The sequence below is a fragment of the Loxodonta africana genome, chromosome 19 (genome assembly GCF_030014295.1).
Source record: "Loxodonta africana isolate mLoxAfr1 chromosome 19, mLoxAfr1.hap2, whole genome shotgun sequence".
Lineage (NCBI taxonomy): Eukaryota > Metazoa > Chordata > Mammalia > Proboscidea > Elephantidae > Loxodonta > Loxodonta africana.
Window position 1 is genome coordinate 26,118,742 of NC_087360.1, and position 16,394 is coordinate 26,135,135.

Consider the following 16,394-nt stretch of genomic DNA (forward strand, 5'->3'; position numbering starts at 1 on the left):
ATTTACGCTACTATCTATTTCCAAATTTTTTCATCACCTCAAACAGAAACGCAGTACCTCTTAAGCAATAACCACCATTTCTCCCTCTCCCAGCCCCTGGTCACCACTGGCCTCTGTGCGTTTGCCTATTCTAGATAATTCACATAAATAGAATCATACAATATCTGTCCTTTCTGGTCTGACTTATTTCACTCGGTGTAATGTTTTCCAGGTTCCTCCACATCACCCTGGTGGCATAGTGGTTAAGTGCTACGGGTGCTAACCAAAGGGTCGGCAGTTCAAATCCTCCGGGTACTCCTTGGGGACTCTATGGGGCAGTTCTACTCTGTCCTATAGGGTCGCTATGAGTCGGAGTCGACTCGACGGCACTGGGTTTTTGGTTTTGGGTTCACATCAGCGTATATCAGAATTTTATCTCTCTTGATGGCTGAGTAATACTCCATTGTATAGATATAATACATGTTGGTTGTCTATTCATCTGGCGATGGACAGGAGGATTGTTTCCACCTTTGGCTATTGTGAATAGTGCTGCTACAAACAGTGGCGCGCAGGTTTCTGTTTGAGTCCCTGCTTTCGAGTCCCTTGGGTATACACTTAAGAGTGGAATAACTGGGTCCTGTGGTCATTCTGTGTTTAACTATTTGAAGAAACCCAAACTGTGGGTTTCATTTTAAAATGAAACACCCTCCATAGCCTTCCTTACAGCCCTGGTTTGTTTCCTTCCTAGCACTGATCACAATCTGTAATGACATGTTTACTTGTTTATTACCTGGGTCCCTCTCTGGAAGGAAAGTCCTCAAGAGTGGAGACTTTTCACTGCCTTATTCACCACTCTGTTCCAGTGCCTCAGACAGAGCCCTGAAAGAGAAGGTGCTGGAAGATCCTTGTGGAATGTATAAGGCATCTGAGCAAGAGGGTGACAAAATCAATGTGACATGTCGCAATGGTGGAGTCTAAGGCTGAGTCAGAGCTGGACAAAGAGGTCGAACATTCCTCCTTTTAAGAACCTGGGACATTTTTTCATCTTGCTTCCTATCAGTGGTGTCTTGCCCTTCTACAGGCTGGGCACGGGCACTGAGGCCTGGAAGGCGGACATGCGTGGGAAGAATGTGAAACTGTGCTGGCAGTCCGGCGACAAGAATTGGTCTTTGTCCTCATCGTCACATGCACCTGTCTTTCCAAACCCTTGACAAACATTGTGTCATTCACCTTGCCAATCTCTTTGTGGATTCGGGCTTGGGGTGGGGGCAGGCGAGCACACACTGGGCACATTCCCCGCATTCTTGCCTCCTGACAGCTCCTGGTACCGCAGCTTTCAGAGTAGGGGATGCCTAAAAATTCCAACTGACTCACCCGCAGGGGGAGGATGGCCAGCATGAGGGGCTGGGCATGGAGTCTCCTGGGTCTCTGCCTCCCCAATTCAGAGGGGGCTGCGTTTCTGCTTGAATAAAGGCTCTGTTGTCCCTTGAAGCACCAGGAGTGGTGACCAGTGCCTTACAGTGCCGCAGGTGGGAGCCCAGCTCGGAGCCAGGATGCCTGAATCTGATTCTGGCTCCACCATTATCAGCCTTGTAACCTTGGGAAGGAGGCCCTGGGTGGTGCAAATGGTGAACGCGCTCTGCTTCTATCTGAAAGGTTAGAGGTTTGAGTCTACCCAGAGGTGCCTTGGAAGAAAGGCCTGACAATCTACTTCCAAAAATCATCCACTGAAAACCCTATGGAGCACAGTTTTCCTCTGACACACATGGGGTCACCATGAGTTGGAACCAACTTGAACGTAACTGGTAACCTTGTGAAACCTCTCTGGGCCACATGTCCTCATGTGTAAAATGGGGGCAGACAATGGTTCCTACTTCACAGGGAATGTGGTGTGGATCCAGCTAGAGAATGTGGGTAAGACACTAAGCTCAGTGCCTGGCACACGGGAGCTGCTTCATCCTGGTGGCTTGTGTTAGGATGTCACCCTTCTGAGACAGTGACATGAGACTTGCTTCCAGGTGGACAGGCGAGTGTGATGGTCCTCTTTCAGTCCCACAGGACAAGGGCTGCAAGATTGCACGGTGGGATGTCCCTGCTCCACTTTGTGGTTCTGGTTGGAGTTGTCCTCTCTGAATGTCCCTGTCCTTGAACGCCGTCTCGGGGTGAGACTAAACCAAATGGGAGGCAGCTTTCCTAGTCCTCGCTCGGCTTCCAGATGGAGTAGAAAGAACCAGACGCCTGCCAAATTTCTCTCTCTTCCCCTTCAAGGCTTGTTTGATGCCAAAGAGTTTCTCAAAAGGGGGAAACACAGTCCTTCCGTCATCAGTGTTGTGTCACAAAGCCTGCCGGCACGGCCCCACCTTCCATCTGTCCTCCAGGGGTTGTCCCTGAAAGGCTTTCTCATCCTCAGGGGGACCCCATTCTCTAATGGGGCATATGAAGTCTGGGAATGAGGACTGGATACCACATGCAACGTAACCTCGGGCCGGTCGCTGGCCTTGTTTGGCTCTTCTCACTTTCCCCATCTGTGAAGCAAGGAGGCTGGCTGAGGTCATGCAGGCGGCAGTTTCCGGCCACACAGTCCCAGGAGGCTCTGGCTCTCTGAGTGTGGGGGAGGGCCAGACAGCAAGCTACTCATCCATCCTCAGAAGGACAGCAAAGGGTGAGGAGTGAAAGGGCTTCACTCTGTCCCCTTGCTGATACCTTCTGTGAATAGGTATTGGTCTGTAAAATGGGCATCATAATGGTCACCTCCTGAGTTGTTTATTTTTTCATTGTGGAAAATATATATGTATAAAGCATTTGTCATTTCAACAATTTTCACAGGTCCAGTTCAGTGACATTACGTTTATCATGTTGTTCAGCCATCACCCTCATCAACTCCCAGATTTTTCTACCACCTTTAACAGAAGCTTAGTGTCCCTTAAGCATCAAGTCCCCCTTTTCCCTTCCTGCTTGCCTGCCCTGGTGACCACCAACAGACTTTGGTCTCCGTACACGTAACTCTTCTAGATATTTCACTTAAGTGGCATCACACAGTATTTGTCCTTTTGTTTTCACTTGGCATATTGCCCTCAAGGTTTTTCCAGGTTATAGCATGTATCAAGATTTCATTTCTGTCTTATTTTATTTTGTTGTCATTGTTGAGAATATGCACAACAAAACACACCAACTTAACCATTTGTACATGTACCATTTACTGATATTGATTACATTCTTCTAGTTGTGCAGCCGTTCTCACCCTCCTTTTCTGGGTTGTTCCTCCCCCATTAACATATACTCACTGCCACTTAAGGCTTCTATCTAATCTTTGAAGTTACTATTGTCACTTTGATCCCATATAGATAGTTCTTAAAAAAGCATAATGCTCAAGGGGGACATTTTTTACTTGTTAAGGTCAACTATTGTTTTAGGGACTTTATCTCTCTTTATGGCTGAGTAGTATTTCATTGTATTTATGTATGTACCTCACGATAACTGGAGAAAATATTGAAGTTGTACAGGATTTCATTTTACTTGAATCCATAATCAATGCCCATGGAAACGGTAGTCAAGAAATCAAACGACGCATTGCATTGGAAAAATCTGCGGCAAAAGGCCTCTTTAAAGTGTTAAAAAGCAAAGATGCCACTTCAAGCGAAACCGTAGTGGCATAGTGGTTAAGTGGTTAAGTGCTACAGCTGGGCTCCTTGGAAACTCTATGGGGCAGTTCTACTCTGTCCTATTGGGTCACTAAGAGTTGGAATTGACTTGATGGCAACGGGTTTGGCTTTTTTTTTTTTTTTGGTCACTCTAAGGACTAAGGTGCGCCTGACCCAGTCCATTGTCTTTTCAATCTCCTCATATGCATGTGAAAGCTGGACAATAAATAAGGAAGACTGAATAATTGATGCCTTTGAATTATGGCTTTGGTGAAGAATATCAAATATACTGTGGGCAGCCAAAAGAATGAACAAATCTGTTTTGGAAGAAGTACAGCCAGAATGCTCATTAGAAGTAAGGATGATGAGACTTTGTCTCACATACTTGGGACATGTTGTCAGGAGGACCAGTCCCTGGAGAAGGGTATCATGCTTGGTAAAGTAGAGGGTCAGCAAAAGAGAGGAAGACCCTTAACAGATGGATTGACACAGTGGCTTCAACAATGGGCTGAAGCATAACAACAATTGTGAGGTTGGCCCAGGACCGGGCTGTGTTTCGTTCTGTTGCACATAGGGTCACTATGAGTGGGAACCGACTTGACGGCAACTAACAGCAACATGTATGTACCACATTTTATTTATCCATGCATCTGTTGATGGGCACTTGAGCTCTTTCAAACTTTTGGTTATTTTGGATAGTGCTGCCATGAACAAGCCGAGTTGTTTTAAAGATTAAACTAGATGACACATGTACAGAGCTCAGCAAGTGTCTGGTACTTACGAAATTCTATTTTTATTATTTCCTCAGAAATACGGGTTTGTTCACCATCACTGAACCTGCCACTTACAGTGGGAGACACCAAGGCCAGTGGCAGCTGGTGGGAAGGGAACTGGGACAATAGTTGGGCCACCACACCAGGCCCACTTCAGGAGGAAGTATAGTCATTCTGGGGAAAAGTCCCACAGCGTCTGCCCTGGCTCCCTCAGGCAGCTCTCAGAGCTCGTGCCAGCAGATGGGTTGGCTGTGTTCTCTTTTCCTTCATGCCATTAGCACATTCCCAGATGTTTCAGGCAACAGCCTGGGGAGCTTGTCAGGTTATGTCTCTTTGGCTCTCCTCCTCTGTAGCTTCTCTTTCCTCTGCTTTCCCCCAACTGGCTGTCGTTACTTTATAGATGAAAAGCCACGTCTTTCCCAACACCTTCAAAATCACCCTGCCACAGCAACTTTTTCAGAAAATCCCTGGAAATGTTTCAGCCAGCCAAGCTTCACAAAGGGAGGCCAGGAGAGCCAGCCACCTTATAAAATGCTCCTTTTTCCAGCAACAAAATGAACTGCCTTTAGTATTTCACACTTGTATTTCGTGAGCCCCATTTCCCCCCTGCCTGAAGCCCTGGAAAATGGAGACCTGGGAAGTTCTGGTGACTGAGAGCAGCAAAGTGGAATGAGAGAGAGGAGGCTGGATGGCTCCAAAACACCTACCACATGCAGCTGCTTCACCTACCTTATCTCAGCCCTCCCAACCCCAAGAAGTAGGTGGTATTATCCCCCTTTTTGGGATGAGAAACTAAGACTTCAAGAGGTTAGGGAACGTGTTCAAGGTCACTGAGCTACTGAGGGGACTATTTCCGTGGTAGATGGGTGACAGGAGCACACCCACCTGGTCTGTGCATTGTCCATGGTCTGGGGCTTTGCTATCAGCCATTTGCCAAAGTGGGCCCCCTTCAGACTGAAACCTGACCCAGAAAGGAAGTCACTGGCCATCATGAAAGAAAGAGAGGGTGGAATTAACTTTGGGAGAAGCACCAGCACAAAAGAGGCGTGCGTGTACGAGGATGGGTGTGTACCATGTGTGAGGTTGTATGTTTGTGTAAGGATGTGTGTGTACGCATATGTGTTTGTGTGTGAAAATGCATGTGTGTACATGTGTGAGGACATGTGTTTGTGTGAATGTGTGTGTGAAGATGTGTGTGCACACTAGTGTATATGTGCATGCTGTGTGTGTGCATGTGTGTGAAGACATTGTGAGGGCATGTGTATAAGGGTGAATGTGTGCACACTTTTGTATACATGTGCATGTGTGAGGGTGAACGTGTGCACACTGTGTATATATGTGGATGTGTGAGGATGTGTGTGTGAGGGTGAATGTGTGCACACTTGTGTATATATGTGGATGTGTGAGGTGTGTGTGAGGGTGAACGTGAGCACACTTGTGTGTACATGTGCATGTGTGAGGATGTGTGTAGTGAGGGTGAACGTGTGCACACTTGCGTGTATATGTGCATGTGTGAGGGTGAATGTGTGCACACTTGTGTGTACATGTGCATGTGTGAGGATGAATGTGTGCACTTGTGTGTACATGTGCATGTGTGAGGATGCGTGTGTGAGTGAACGTGTGCACACTTGTGTATATGTGCATGTGTGAGGATGTGTGTGTGAGGGTGAACGTGTGCACACTTGCGTGTATATGTGCATGTGTGAGGGTGAACGTGTGCACAATTGTGTATACATGTGCATGTGTGAGGATGTGTGTGTGAGGGTGAACGTGTGCACACTTGTGTGTACATGTGCATGTGTGAGAATGTGTGTGTGTGAGGGTGAACGTGTGCACACTTGTGTGTATATGTGCATGTGTGAGGGTGAATGTGTGCACACTTGTGTATAAGGATGCTTGTGTGTACATGTGTGAGGATGTGTGCTGGGAAGCAGGGAGAGGGTGGACGGCGGGGGAGAGAACACTGTGACCATGAACAGATGGAGTCTTTTGTTTTGAGAGATCTCGTTAGTGTTAAGTACCAGGTGTTTCCCAACACTGCCCACAGATCTCTTAAAAATGTATTTATCTTCTCTGGTCAAAGGGCAGCATTCAAGCAAGGGGGGACCTTTTCCTGGAGGAATAGACTCGCTGGCTCCTGGGCCATCCAGGATACAAGGTTTACCTTGGCTGGGAGTGGACTCAGCAGGCCTGTCTTCCTGGGTCAGACTGGGCCGTGGGCCTGCCCCTCCCCCTGCACCTCAGGGAGTGGTTCTCCCCATCTCAGGGCAGATTAACTTCCCTGGCAGCGGCTTTGTTTGGGCTCGTGAAGGAGGAGCAACCGCTGAGAGGAGTGGAGGCCTCTCCCTTCCACCCCCGGGCCTGGTTCTGCTGAAAACACTGGATGTAGAGCTTCTTGCTTTGCTTTCCCTGGCTGGGTGTCCCGGGCAGAAGGGGAAACACCGAAAGCCCAGGCGGTTTTCTCTGCTGGGATTTTGGGGTGGGATTGGTTTTCCTGCTTGGGTGGCTCAGGCCTGAGCAGCCATCGTGTGTCTGGGCTGTTTTGGTGGTTGAGCGTTTGCTACTTGGGGTGGGGCAACCCTGGGAATGCTGTAATGGGAAGCAGGAGAGTGGAGTCTCAGACTTGTGAAGAGAACATTTTTCCTCTGCAGGTCGGTTGTGCAGAAGGGTGGAGGGAGCCTGACTTTTTGTGCGTTTCCTGCCAAGGAAGGCTCTTCCGTGTTCATTTAAATCTGTTTTAAAAATGGCTATTAATTTCACACACACACACACACATATATTCCTTTACATGTGGTCTCTCAAAGATTCGAAAGACCATACAAAATACCTTAGCTCTGAGAGGACACAGTGCACACCTGGTCGACCTCCTCCACTTCCTCTACATCTTGAACAATGTCCTCCCCTCCCCCACCTGCCTGGACTCCTTCAGGGCCTACTAGACTGTAAGCTTCCCGTGGGTCACCCCTGCCATTGTCCCAACATTTGGCAGGTGCCTCTGCCAAATAATAGACCTCATGACACATTTGTCAAATGAGTGAAGGATGAGGTGACCTGCTGCTGCTGCTGCAGGTAGGTGGCTCTTGTGAAACAGCCTCCATGCGAAGATCCTTGGATCTCTGAGCCAAAGTTATGTGGAGCCAAAATCCACTTCCCTCTGAATGCCACCCCCTGGAACAATACAGATTGGGTGGGTATCTTCCTTCTTCCCCACAAAACTCTGTAACTATGTGAAGACAGACATTATACTCCTCCCGTACCTATGCTGAACATAGTTCTTAGAACTATTCCTTATATCACATGGATGCAAGACCCTTCACTAAGTGGTCACATTCGTCAGGACACAAACTCTTAAAATATGGTTCCTGAGCCAGACCCCAAATTCTAGGTGCAGCCTGGTCAAGGTGAGCACATTGGACCACCCCCTCCCTTGACTCTCAAGTCAACACAGAACATCATTCTTGGCCATGCTGTGGCTGCACACTAAAGAAATCTAAAAGAATCAGCTAAAAACTGCTAGAATTAATACAAGTGTTTTAAAAATGACTGGATGCAAAATAAACACACGAAGGTCAAAGATGTTCTTCTGTACAAGTAAGCAGCTGAAAATAAAGACATACCATTCACAATAGTAACAGAAACTGTTAAGCACTTAGCAATAAACTTGTGGGGGATCCTGATAAAGAAAAGGACACCATTACATTGGGAAATTTAAAAAGAGACTTGAATAAAATAAGTGTTGCTACATGGGAAAATTAAATTTAGAACATTTCTTCAGCCTCAGATCAATTTGCAGATTTATTATCATGTCAATCAAAACCCTAAGAGAATTCAGATTAATTTCTTAAAATGAATCAATCCAGATTTAACGACTGTGAGAAATGACAAAGACAATTCTACAAAAGAAGGGTGTGGTGAGGCTGGGAGAGACCTGCCCTACCAGATGCTAGAACAAATTATTAACTAAAAATACAAACATAGTCATGTAACACGAAATATGTCAAAAATCAACAGATGCTGGTTCAGTGTGCTCCCTCTAGAAACAAGCTCAAAGTGAGGTAAGATGGGTAAGGTAGGGTCTAGAGAAGACAGAATGGCCAAGGGAGAATTTAGAATACTTGGCCATCTATACAGATTTAAAAATCTCCTTGTCCACCATTGATAATCTAAAATATAGGTTATAATAAAAACCCATGTCTGCCAGTGTTCAGTGCAGCACAATAGCCAAAAGGCAGAAATAGACTAAATGCCCAAAGACAGATGAATGGATAAACAAAATGCGGTACATAGATAACAATAGAATATTATTCCGCCGTAAAGAGAGATGAAGTCCTCATACATGCCACTACATGGATGAACCTTGAAAACATCACGCTGAGAAAATAAGTCAGTCACAAAAGGACAGATATTGTATGATCCCACTTACATAAAATATCTAGAATAGGCAAATGCATAGACCTCAAAGTTTATTAGTGGTTACGGGGGTGGGTGGGAGGTAGGGGAAAAGGGGAAGTCAAGGCTTAAGGTGAGCTTTTGTTAAGGGTGATGGAAAAAATTTGGCAATGGATAATGGTCATGGTTGAACATGATAAACAATGTCGCTGAATTGTACACATGAAGAATGTTGAAATGGCAAATGTTTTGTTATATCTATATATTTACCACGATAAAGAATAGCCACGAAGGAAACAAAAGTCTCAGAGAAGAAACTAGTCTGGAGGGCTAATGGCCTACACAAGCCAAGTTCTCATCTACCCTGAGATCAGAGGAATTAGATGGTGCCTGGCTACCACTACTGACCGTTCTGATCAGGGCCACAATAGATGGACCCTGATAGAATAGGAGAAAAATGCAGAATGGAACTCAAATTCTTAAGAAATCTAGTCTTACTGGACCAGTTGAGACTAGGGGACTCCCTGAGACTATTGCCCTAAGATACTCTTTAAACCTTGAATTGAAATTATTCCCTGAGGTACCTTTCAGGGAATAATATATTGGCACACAAAATAAAGGATATTACCCGTAGGTATGGTGCTTCATTAAAAAAAAAACCATCTATATGAGACAAGGTGAAAATTACTCAACAATCACTCTAAAGCAAAGATGAGAAGATAAGGGGGCAGGGAAACCACAGCACTGGAAACAGAACAACCAGAGAAAAATTAAAGAGAATGTTGACACATTATGAAAAATTTAACTAAAGTCACTGAACAATTTTGTAAAAATTGTCAAATGGGAACCTAATTTTTGATGTAAACTTTCATCAGAAACACAATATATAAATAAATGAAAAGCCCAGAGGGTTCCTGGTTTATAACCTCATCAACCATGTGGCTTTCTCTGTGGAAAGGAAGGCCCTGGACCCTATTTCTGTGGTGACACTGAAGCTGTTCCCAGGGGACACTGTACATCTGCCAATCTCTGCATCTCCTTGGTTCTTTCTGCCACTGCTGTGTTCTCTGAGAGGGGTTTTGTAGTCATCAGGCCACCTTTTTCTGAATTCAGTCGTTTGAATTTCCAGAATCAGATTAGGTTGGGGATGCACCCTGAAGCTATAGACCTGATATTCTGCTCCTTTAGAAGTTTGCTGAGCATCAATGCCAAGCTCTGTGTGAGGCCCCAGGCCCTGAAGATTTCCGCACGTAGTACCTTTGCTCAGGATGGATTTGGACCAAGCCCTTGTGAAGCCGGGATGCAGACTCACTGAGGAATGGCCCAGCCAAGCGGCATGGGGTTTCCCACTTCATTGTATAAGAAGGACCATACGTGTTACAAACACAGGTCATTTCTATTAAATACAAAGGAGTGACTTAAAATGTTAAATTATACTTTTGGCCATTTTAGGGAAAACTTTTTTTGCTATAGTAATATTCACAGATTGGAGGATTTTTAAACCCATTCCAGACTTCTAGGCTCTGCTTTCAGAGGCAACCAAGTTGTAGCATTTACAGGGGCCCTAGGGCTCAGGGGTTTTGATAGATAGATAGATAGTGGGTAGGTAGGTAGACAGACTCTGACTCATGGCCACCTTATGAACAACAGAAAGAATAATTGCCCAGTCCTGCATTATCCTCACAATTCCTGGCATGTTCAAGTCCATCGTTGCAGCTATTGTGCCAATCCATCTCACCAGGTGTCTCCCAGTTTTTGTACTTCACCAAACATTATGTCTTCCTCCAGTGATTGATCCCTCTGATGACATGTCCAAAGCAAGTAAGTCTGACAATATTCTGTTGTAATCCATAAGGTTTTCGTTGGCTAATTTTCAGAAGTAGATTGCCAGGTCTTTCTTCCTTGTCTGTCTTAGGCTGGAAGCTCCACTGAAACCTGGCCACCATTGGTGACCCTGCTGGTATTCGAAATACTGGTGGCATGGCTTCCAGCACCACAGCAATATGTAAGCCACCACGGTACAATAGACTGACAGATAGTGGTGGGAGTCTCAGATGCAGACATGAAACTCTAATTCCTGGGGATGTGGTCTCAGTTCCCCTGATATGTGAAATGGGAAGAATATTCTCGATTACCCATGTGTAGCTCTGTGGACAGCTGAAAGACTGGTTGGCTTCTCTCGACTATGGCAAAGCCTCGCCCTGCTCAAGTTGTTCTCTCTTATTTTGTCTTTTGAATCCTTTCTTCTCATTGACTTAATGGGCCAAGGAGGGGGTATCCACAGAGGCCAGTGCTTGAGCAAAAGGCCTCACTTGAGACAGTGGGAGATTCCAGAGTCAAAAGGCAGGAAACCAAGGAAGGAAAGACCCCAAACTCAGCAGGGGCTGAGGCCAGCAGCCAGGGGTTGAGAACAGGGAGAGAAGAGAAGTACAAGGGCCCAAGGAAGGGGGATGTTGTATGAGGAGTTAGGAAGTATGGCTCAATCTTGCGGACTGTGTTAGGGAGACTGTGTTAGAGGCCTGGCCTAGTTCACTGGATGCTGCCCAGTAAAATCACCTGAGGAGCTTCAAAGATACCTGTGCCCAAGGCCCGGCCCAGCCCAGCCCTAACCGGAGGACACACCAGGGGTCACGTGCTGTTGATGAAGCTCTCCAGGTGATTCTAATGCGAAATCAGGTTTGAGACTCTCTCACCAGGAGTGAGGGCGATACTCCTTGGTTAATCGTACCTGACCTGGCACAAACGAAAACACACATATATACACACTATATACATGTGCACACATGTACGTACATACATATACATGCGTGTATGCACATGCATATTTCCAGTTGCCGCCAAATTGATTCTGACTCATGGTGACCCCGTGTGTGTCAGAGTAGATCTGTGCTCCATAAAGTTTTCAGTGGCTGATTTTTCTAAGTAGCTCTCCAGGCCTTTTTTCTGAGATGGCTCGGGGTGGACTGGAATCTCCAACGTTTCAGTCAGTGGCCAAGCACGTTAATTGCGTGCATCATCCAGGGACTCTGTATAGGTATATACACACATATATAAAACTCAGCAATATAAAATTTATATAAATGCAAAACTCAGCAATTTCATAGTAATTTTAAACAAACAAAAAAATCTTTAGCGTACATGCTGGTCGTTATCACCGTAAACTTTGGAAATATGTTGATGATGAAGCTGAATGCAGAAGACAGCAATGGTACTTAACCTTCCACTAATCTCTAGATCCTATGCACAGTGCTTGATTTTTTTCATGTCTTTTAAATTCATTATTGATTTCTTTTTGGATGTATAGGAAAAAGGAGATACAGAACCAAACAAACTGGGACTTCCTCCTCCTTTAAGGGCAGTGTCCCTGTCACTTACCTCTTCATCATCTTCATCCTGCTCCTCTAATTAAGCTGTTATATCTGTGAACTGTTTCTCCCTTTGAGGGTCTCTTCACCCAGTCTTTCAACTGAGGGCATCACAGCAAGTTGCAAGGGTCCTTCTTGTGTCTGTTGGAGCTTTGTCAAGAGAGTTGTTAGCTGCCTAGAGTTGGCCCCCCACTCATGTTGGCCCCATGTTCAATGGGATCAGGCCATTTTGATCCATAAGATTTTCTTTTCTATTTTTTTTTTTTTGTTGTTGTTGTTGTTATTGAGAATATACTCAGCAAAACATATACCAATTCAACAGTTTCTACACTTACAATTTAGTGCCATTGGTTATGTTCTTCAAGTTGGGCAACTAGGGTTTTCACTGGCTGGTTTTTAGAAGTAGATTGCTAGGCCTTTTTTCCTAGTGTGTCTTAGTCTGGAATCTCCACCGAAGCCTATTCAACTTCATAGCAACACACAAGCCTCCACTGATAGATGGGTGGTGGCTGTGTTTGAGGTACATTGGCTGAGAATTGAACCCAGGTCTCCCAAATGGAAAGTGAGAACTCTACCACTGAACCACCACTGCTCCCATTGTCAAGCAAGAGTGGAGTGAGATTGGGGAGGAAAGGAGAGTCCACAAGTCTTTTTCTAGGTGTTCTTAGGCTCCTCAGGGATCTGCTCAGATGGAAGGAGGTCATGGTTCTGAATCAGGCCTCTTCTTGCTGATGCTGGTTAGTCTGACACATTTTTACTTCAAGTCCTAGCTTGATGCTCCAAGTACAAGCTGGTCACCATGTGATGTATCCTAAGAAAAGAACATTATAAGGTTTGGGGATGGATCTTCTGTGTGTGTGTGTGTGTGTGTGTGTGTGTGTGTGTGTGCGTGTAATAAATAAACTCAGGTCCAGATCAGAATAAAGAGACTGAAAAGAGAAAATCCAGCCCTCTCCAGAAAATTCAAGTCTTCCCTGTCCCTGGGCAGCTGTTAGCCCATCACCCAGTGTCATCTCCAGGGAAAAGTCTGAGGAAAAGTTCCCTCTGAGAAGGAAGCTGCGCAACCCATGGCTGGGATGCAGCTGCCCTTCTGCTCTCACAGAACACGGAAGAACATGAACGAGCTCTGAGGCAACCTTCAGCGAGCCAGACTGGGGACGGGCAGGCAGCCGCTGTAGAAATCTTCCAAGGAGGTAAAAAGAGGTGAAAGAGTCCTCATTTACATTGAGAGCAAACTTCCTGCCCTATTAGACAATGAGGCATTCAGAAGCAGCCTGAGTAAAAGTCCCCTGATGCAAGGAGAGGTGAGCAATTTCTTGTCAGGCTGTTGTTAGCGGATTTGTGCATGTCCTAGCTAGGGCTTGAGGTGAACACTGGGGCCAAAAACAATAGCCCTCAACCCCACAAGCACAGAAATCTCATTCCATTGGAGTTTCCTTCTGAGAGGACAGCAGACTTTTCACAAACAAAGTGACTTCAAAGGAAGACTTGCATCACTTACTACCCTCCTTCCCCCCCCCCCCCCCATTTCCCTTCAGCCCAGATCTGGCCCCTCAGTTCCTTGGTTTACTTTAGGAGGTTCTCACACACATTGAGAAGCAATTATCTGAGCACACGGGCCAACAGGAAAGTCATTGTAACTGAATACTTCCTTTGTCAGGCGCTGACGCTGCCTGCCATGGTGGTAGGCGGGCGACTCAGCACCCAGGACACCCCCCTACCACGAATTCCCCGGGGATGGGGAGCCGGGGAATTTTCTTACATCACTTGACGTGCTTGCTTTCACTCACAAACTCCTGAGTCATGAGTGGAAGCCCATCGCCTGGGGCCTCTGGCTGAAACCAGGGGTTATAGATTTTGAAATGGGACTCCAACGGTTGACTCTTGTACAATCATCAGAGGAAATGTGTATGATTGGAGTCGTCTCTCTTCAAGACAATGTACCTTTTAATTGACGGGATTACGTGAGGAGAGTGGCCTCGTAGTGGCTTAGTAAGCTGATGCCACGTTACTGACCAATATTTGACGTTCGGCGGGTTTACAAAAAGGGCAGTCTCTCTGTTTGTTTAAAACAAGATTAAGCGAAAGGAAAAGTTTTTCTTTCCCATCCCAAGACAAATGGGAAACACATGTTTTCCCTTTTGACTTTGTAGTACAAGGCTCAAACAGCTCTCCCCGCCTCCCCTCCTCAACTGTGCATTTTCAGGGATTGCCGAATGTTTCCTCTCTTTGGTGGCCAAAGCCAGCCTTTAAGCCTTGATATTTCCAGACGAGCATAATTGGTGGTGATGGCCCAGTTGATTCCAGGTGATGCTTTAAGCACAGAGGGAGGGTGGGTGGGTGGGTGTATGAGGGGTGGGTGTTCCACCATTTTAGGGGCAGATAGAATGGCAAGCTCAAGTACCAGGAATTCTGGGAACTGGGTTCAAGTCTTAGATCAGCTTTTACCCTTGTGACTTTGCTAAGCCTCAGTTTCCTCATCTGCAAAATGAACTTGGTTGAACTTTAAACGTCTCTGGGGTAATTTCCAGTTCTGGGTGAGTTATGAGTCTAGGTTGGTTTTTCTGGTTCGTGGGAGACATTTCCTGGTTGAGGGATCCCTCAGCACAGGCTCCAGGTGCCTAGTATGCGGGCTTGAGAGTTGGGAGACCTCAGCCAAGGAGCCAGTCCTGCCACTGACTCACTGTGACCTTGAAGAGCTCAGTTCCCCACTTTGTGAGTCCTTCTTCTTATCTGAGAAAGGGAGGCTTAACAGTCTTGCCCTGACATAGCTATTCGGATACGCGACAAGCCTGAATGAGGCTCGGGGGTTAAGTACTTTGAGATCCTTGGAATAAAGAAATGGTTCATCTTAGAAGATCAGTTTTAAAAAATACTAGCCCATAAATGTATTTTGGATTATATCAAGAATCAAGAAAAGGGGCCCTGGCGGCACAGTGGTTAAGCACTCAGCAGCTAAGGGACAGGTCAGCGGTTCGAACCCACCATCTGCTCCACAAGGGAAAAGTGTGGCAGTCTGCTTCTGTAAAGACCACAGCCTAGGAAATCCTACAGGGCAGTTCTACTCTGTCCTATAGGGTTACTATGAGTCAGAATCGACTTGACAACAACGGATTTAGGGTTTTTTTTTAAAGAAAATCAATATTTTCTACTCCTGGCTTTCCGCAAATTGTTCCTGGTTCAGGGAATACATGCTTCCCCCTCCACTGGCCAGAGCAGTGATCCTAGAAGATGGCTTTGATTGTGTTGCTACTCTGCTCAGACACCTTGAAGGTTCCCCTCAGTTCCAGGATTAAATCCAAACTGACAGTCAATTCCCACTATGGCCTGACTTCAACCTGCTTTGTTTACTGCATTTCCTATCTAAAGTCCTAGAGTCTCCACACTGAAGCTAGAATCATTGCTCAATGTTTCCTCATGTGTGGCAGCCAGTCTTTGCTTCAACACGATGGTGGGGCAGGGAGAAGCCTCTGATACTCAAAGCAGCCCAAACTTTTTCTAAAAAAACAAAAAGCCAAACCAGTTGCTGTCAAGGGATTTTCCACTCATGGCGATCCAATGTGTGCAGAGTAGAACTTCTCCATAGGGTTTTCAAGGCTGTGACCTTTTAGAAGCAGATTGCCAGGCCTGTCTTCTAAGGTGCTTCTGGGTGGATTCAAACCACCAACCTTTGGATTAGTAGTCCACCACTTAGCCATTTTTGCCACCCAGGTGCTCCTTGGCCTTTTTCTAATCATTCCTAATTGTATGAAACTTCTTATAGTGCATCAGATCTGCCTCATGAATTCCAACCATCCATAGGTCCTACTGGAGCTACCCTAAGGCAGCTTAGTTCCTCTTCCTCATCATGTCATCCCTAAGAAATCTTTCTTCCAGACTAAACAATCTTAGTGTGTTTAACAGACTTTCATTGACTTGGTTTTCAGGCTCCTAAATGTTCTTGCCATAACCTTTCCATAACATACTTCAAATTGTCAATGTCTGTTAAGAACAGCATGACTCTCTGAACTAAATGCAATGCTGTAAATGTGGATTGATTGGTGGAGTGAGGACCTCCTTTGTTTCTACAGTTACGTTAGGTAAGAGTTGTGGCAGTAATTCAGTGGCTAAAAGAATATACCAGTTGAAAAACCAGTTGCTGTCGAGTCAATTCTGACTCATGGCGACCCAATGTGTGTCAGAGTACAACTGTGCTCCATAGGGTATTCAATGTTTAATTTTTTGAAAGCAGATCACCAGACGTTTCT

General features: G+C 45.7%; 1 protein-coding gene and 1 long non-coding RNA gene across 2 annotated transcripts; both read right to left on the reverse strand.

Annotated features, from left to right (window-relative positions):
* Window positions 1-1,841: 1,841 nt before the first annotated feature.
* Window positions 1,842-7,663, reverse strand: LOC135228198 (histidine-rich glycoprotein-like). The gene is made up of 2 exons (XM_064271924.1): window positions 7,651-7,663; window positions 1,842-6,466 (listed from the first exon to the last, which is right to left on the reverse strand). The coding sequence occupies exons 1-2, from the start codon at window positions 7,661-7,663 to the stop codon at window positions 5,406-5,408; spliced, it is 1,074 nt and encodes a 357-aa protein (XP_064127994.1). The 3' UTR covers window positions 1,842-5,405.
* A 2,014-nt stretch (window positions 7,664-9,677) lies between these two features.
* LOC135228241 (uncharacterized) lies at window positions 9,678-14,466 on the reverse strand. Its single transcript, XR_010318614.1, has 2 exons — window positions 12,158-14,466; window positions 9,678-11,808 (listed from the first exon to the last, which is right to left on the reverse strand). It is a non-coding gene; the product is annotated as an uncharacterized LOC135228241 (long non-coding RNA).
* Window positions 14,467-16,394: the final 1,928 nt, after the last annotated feature.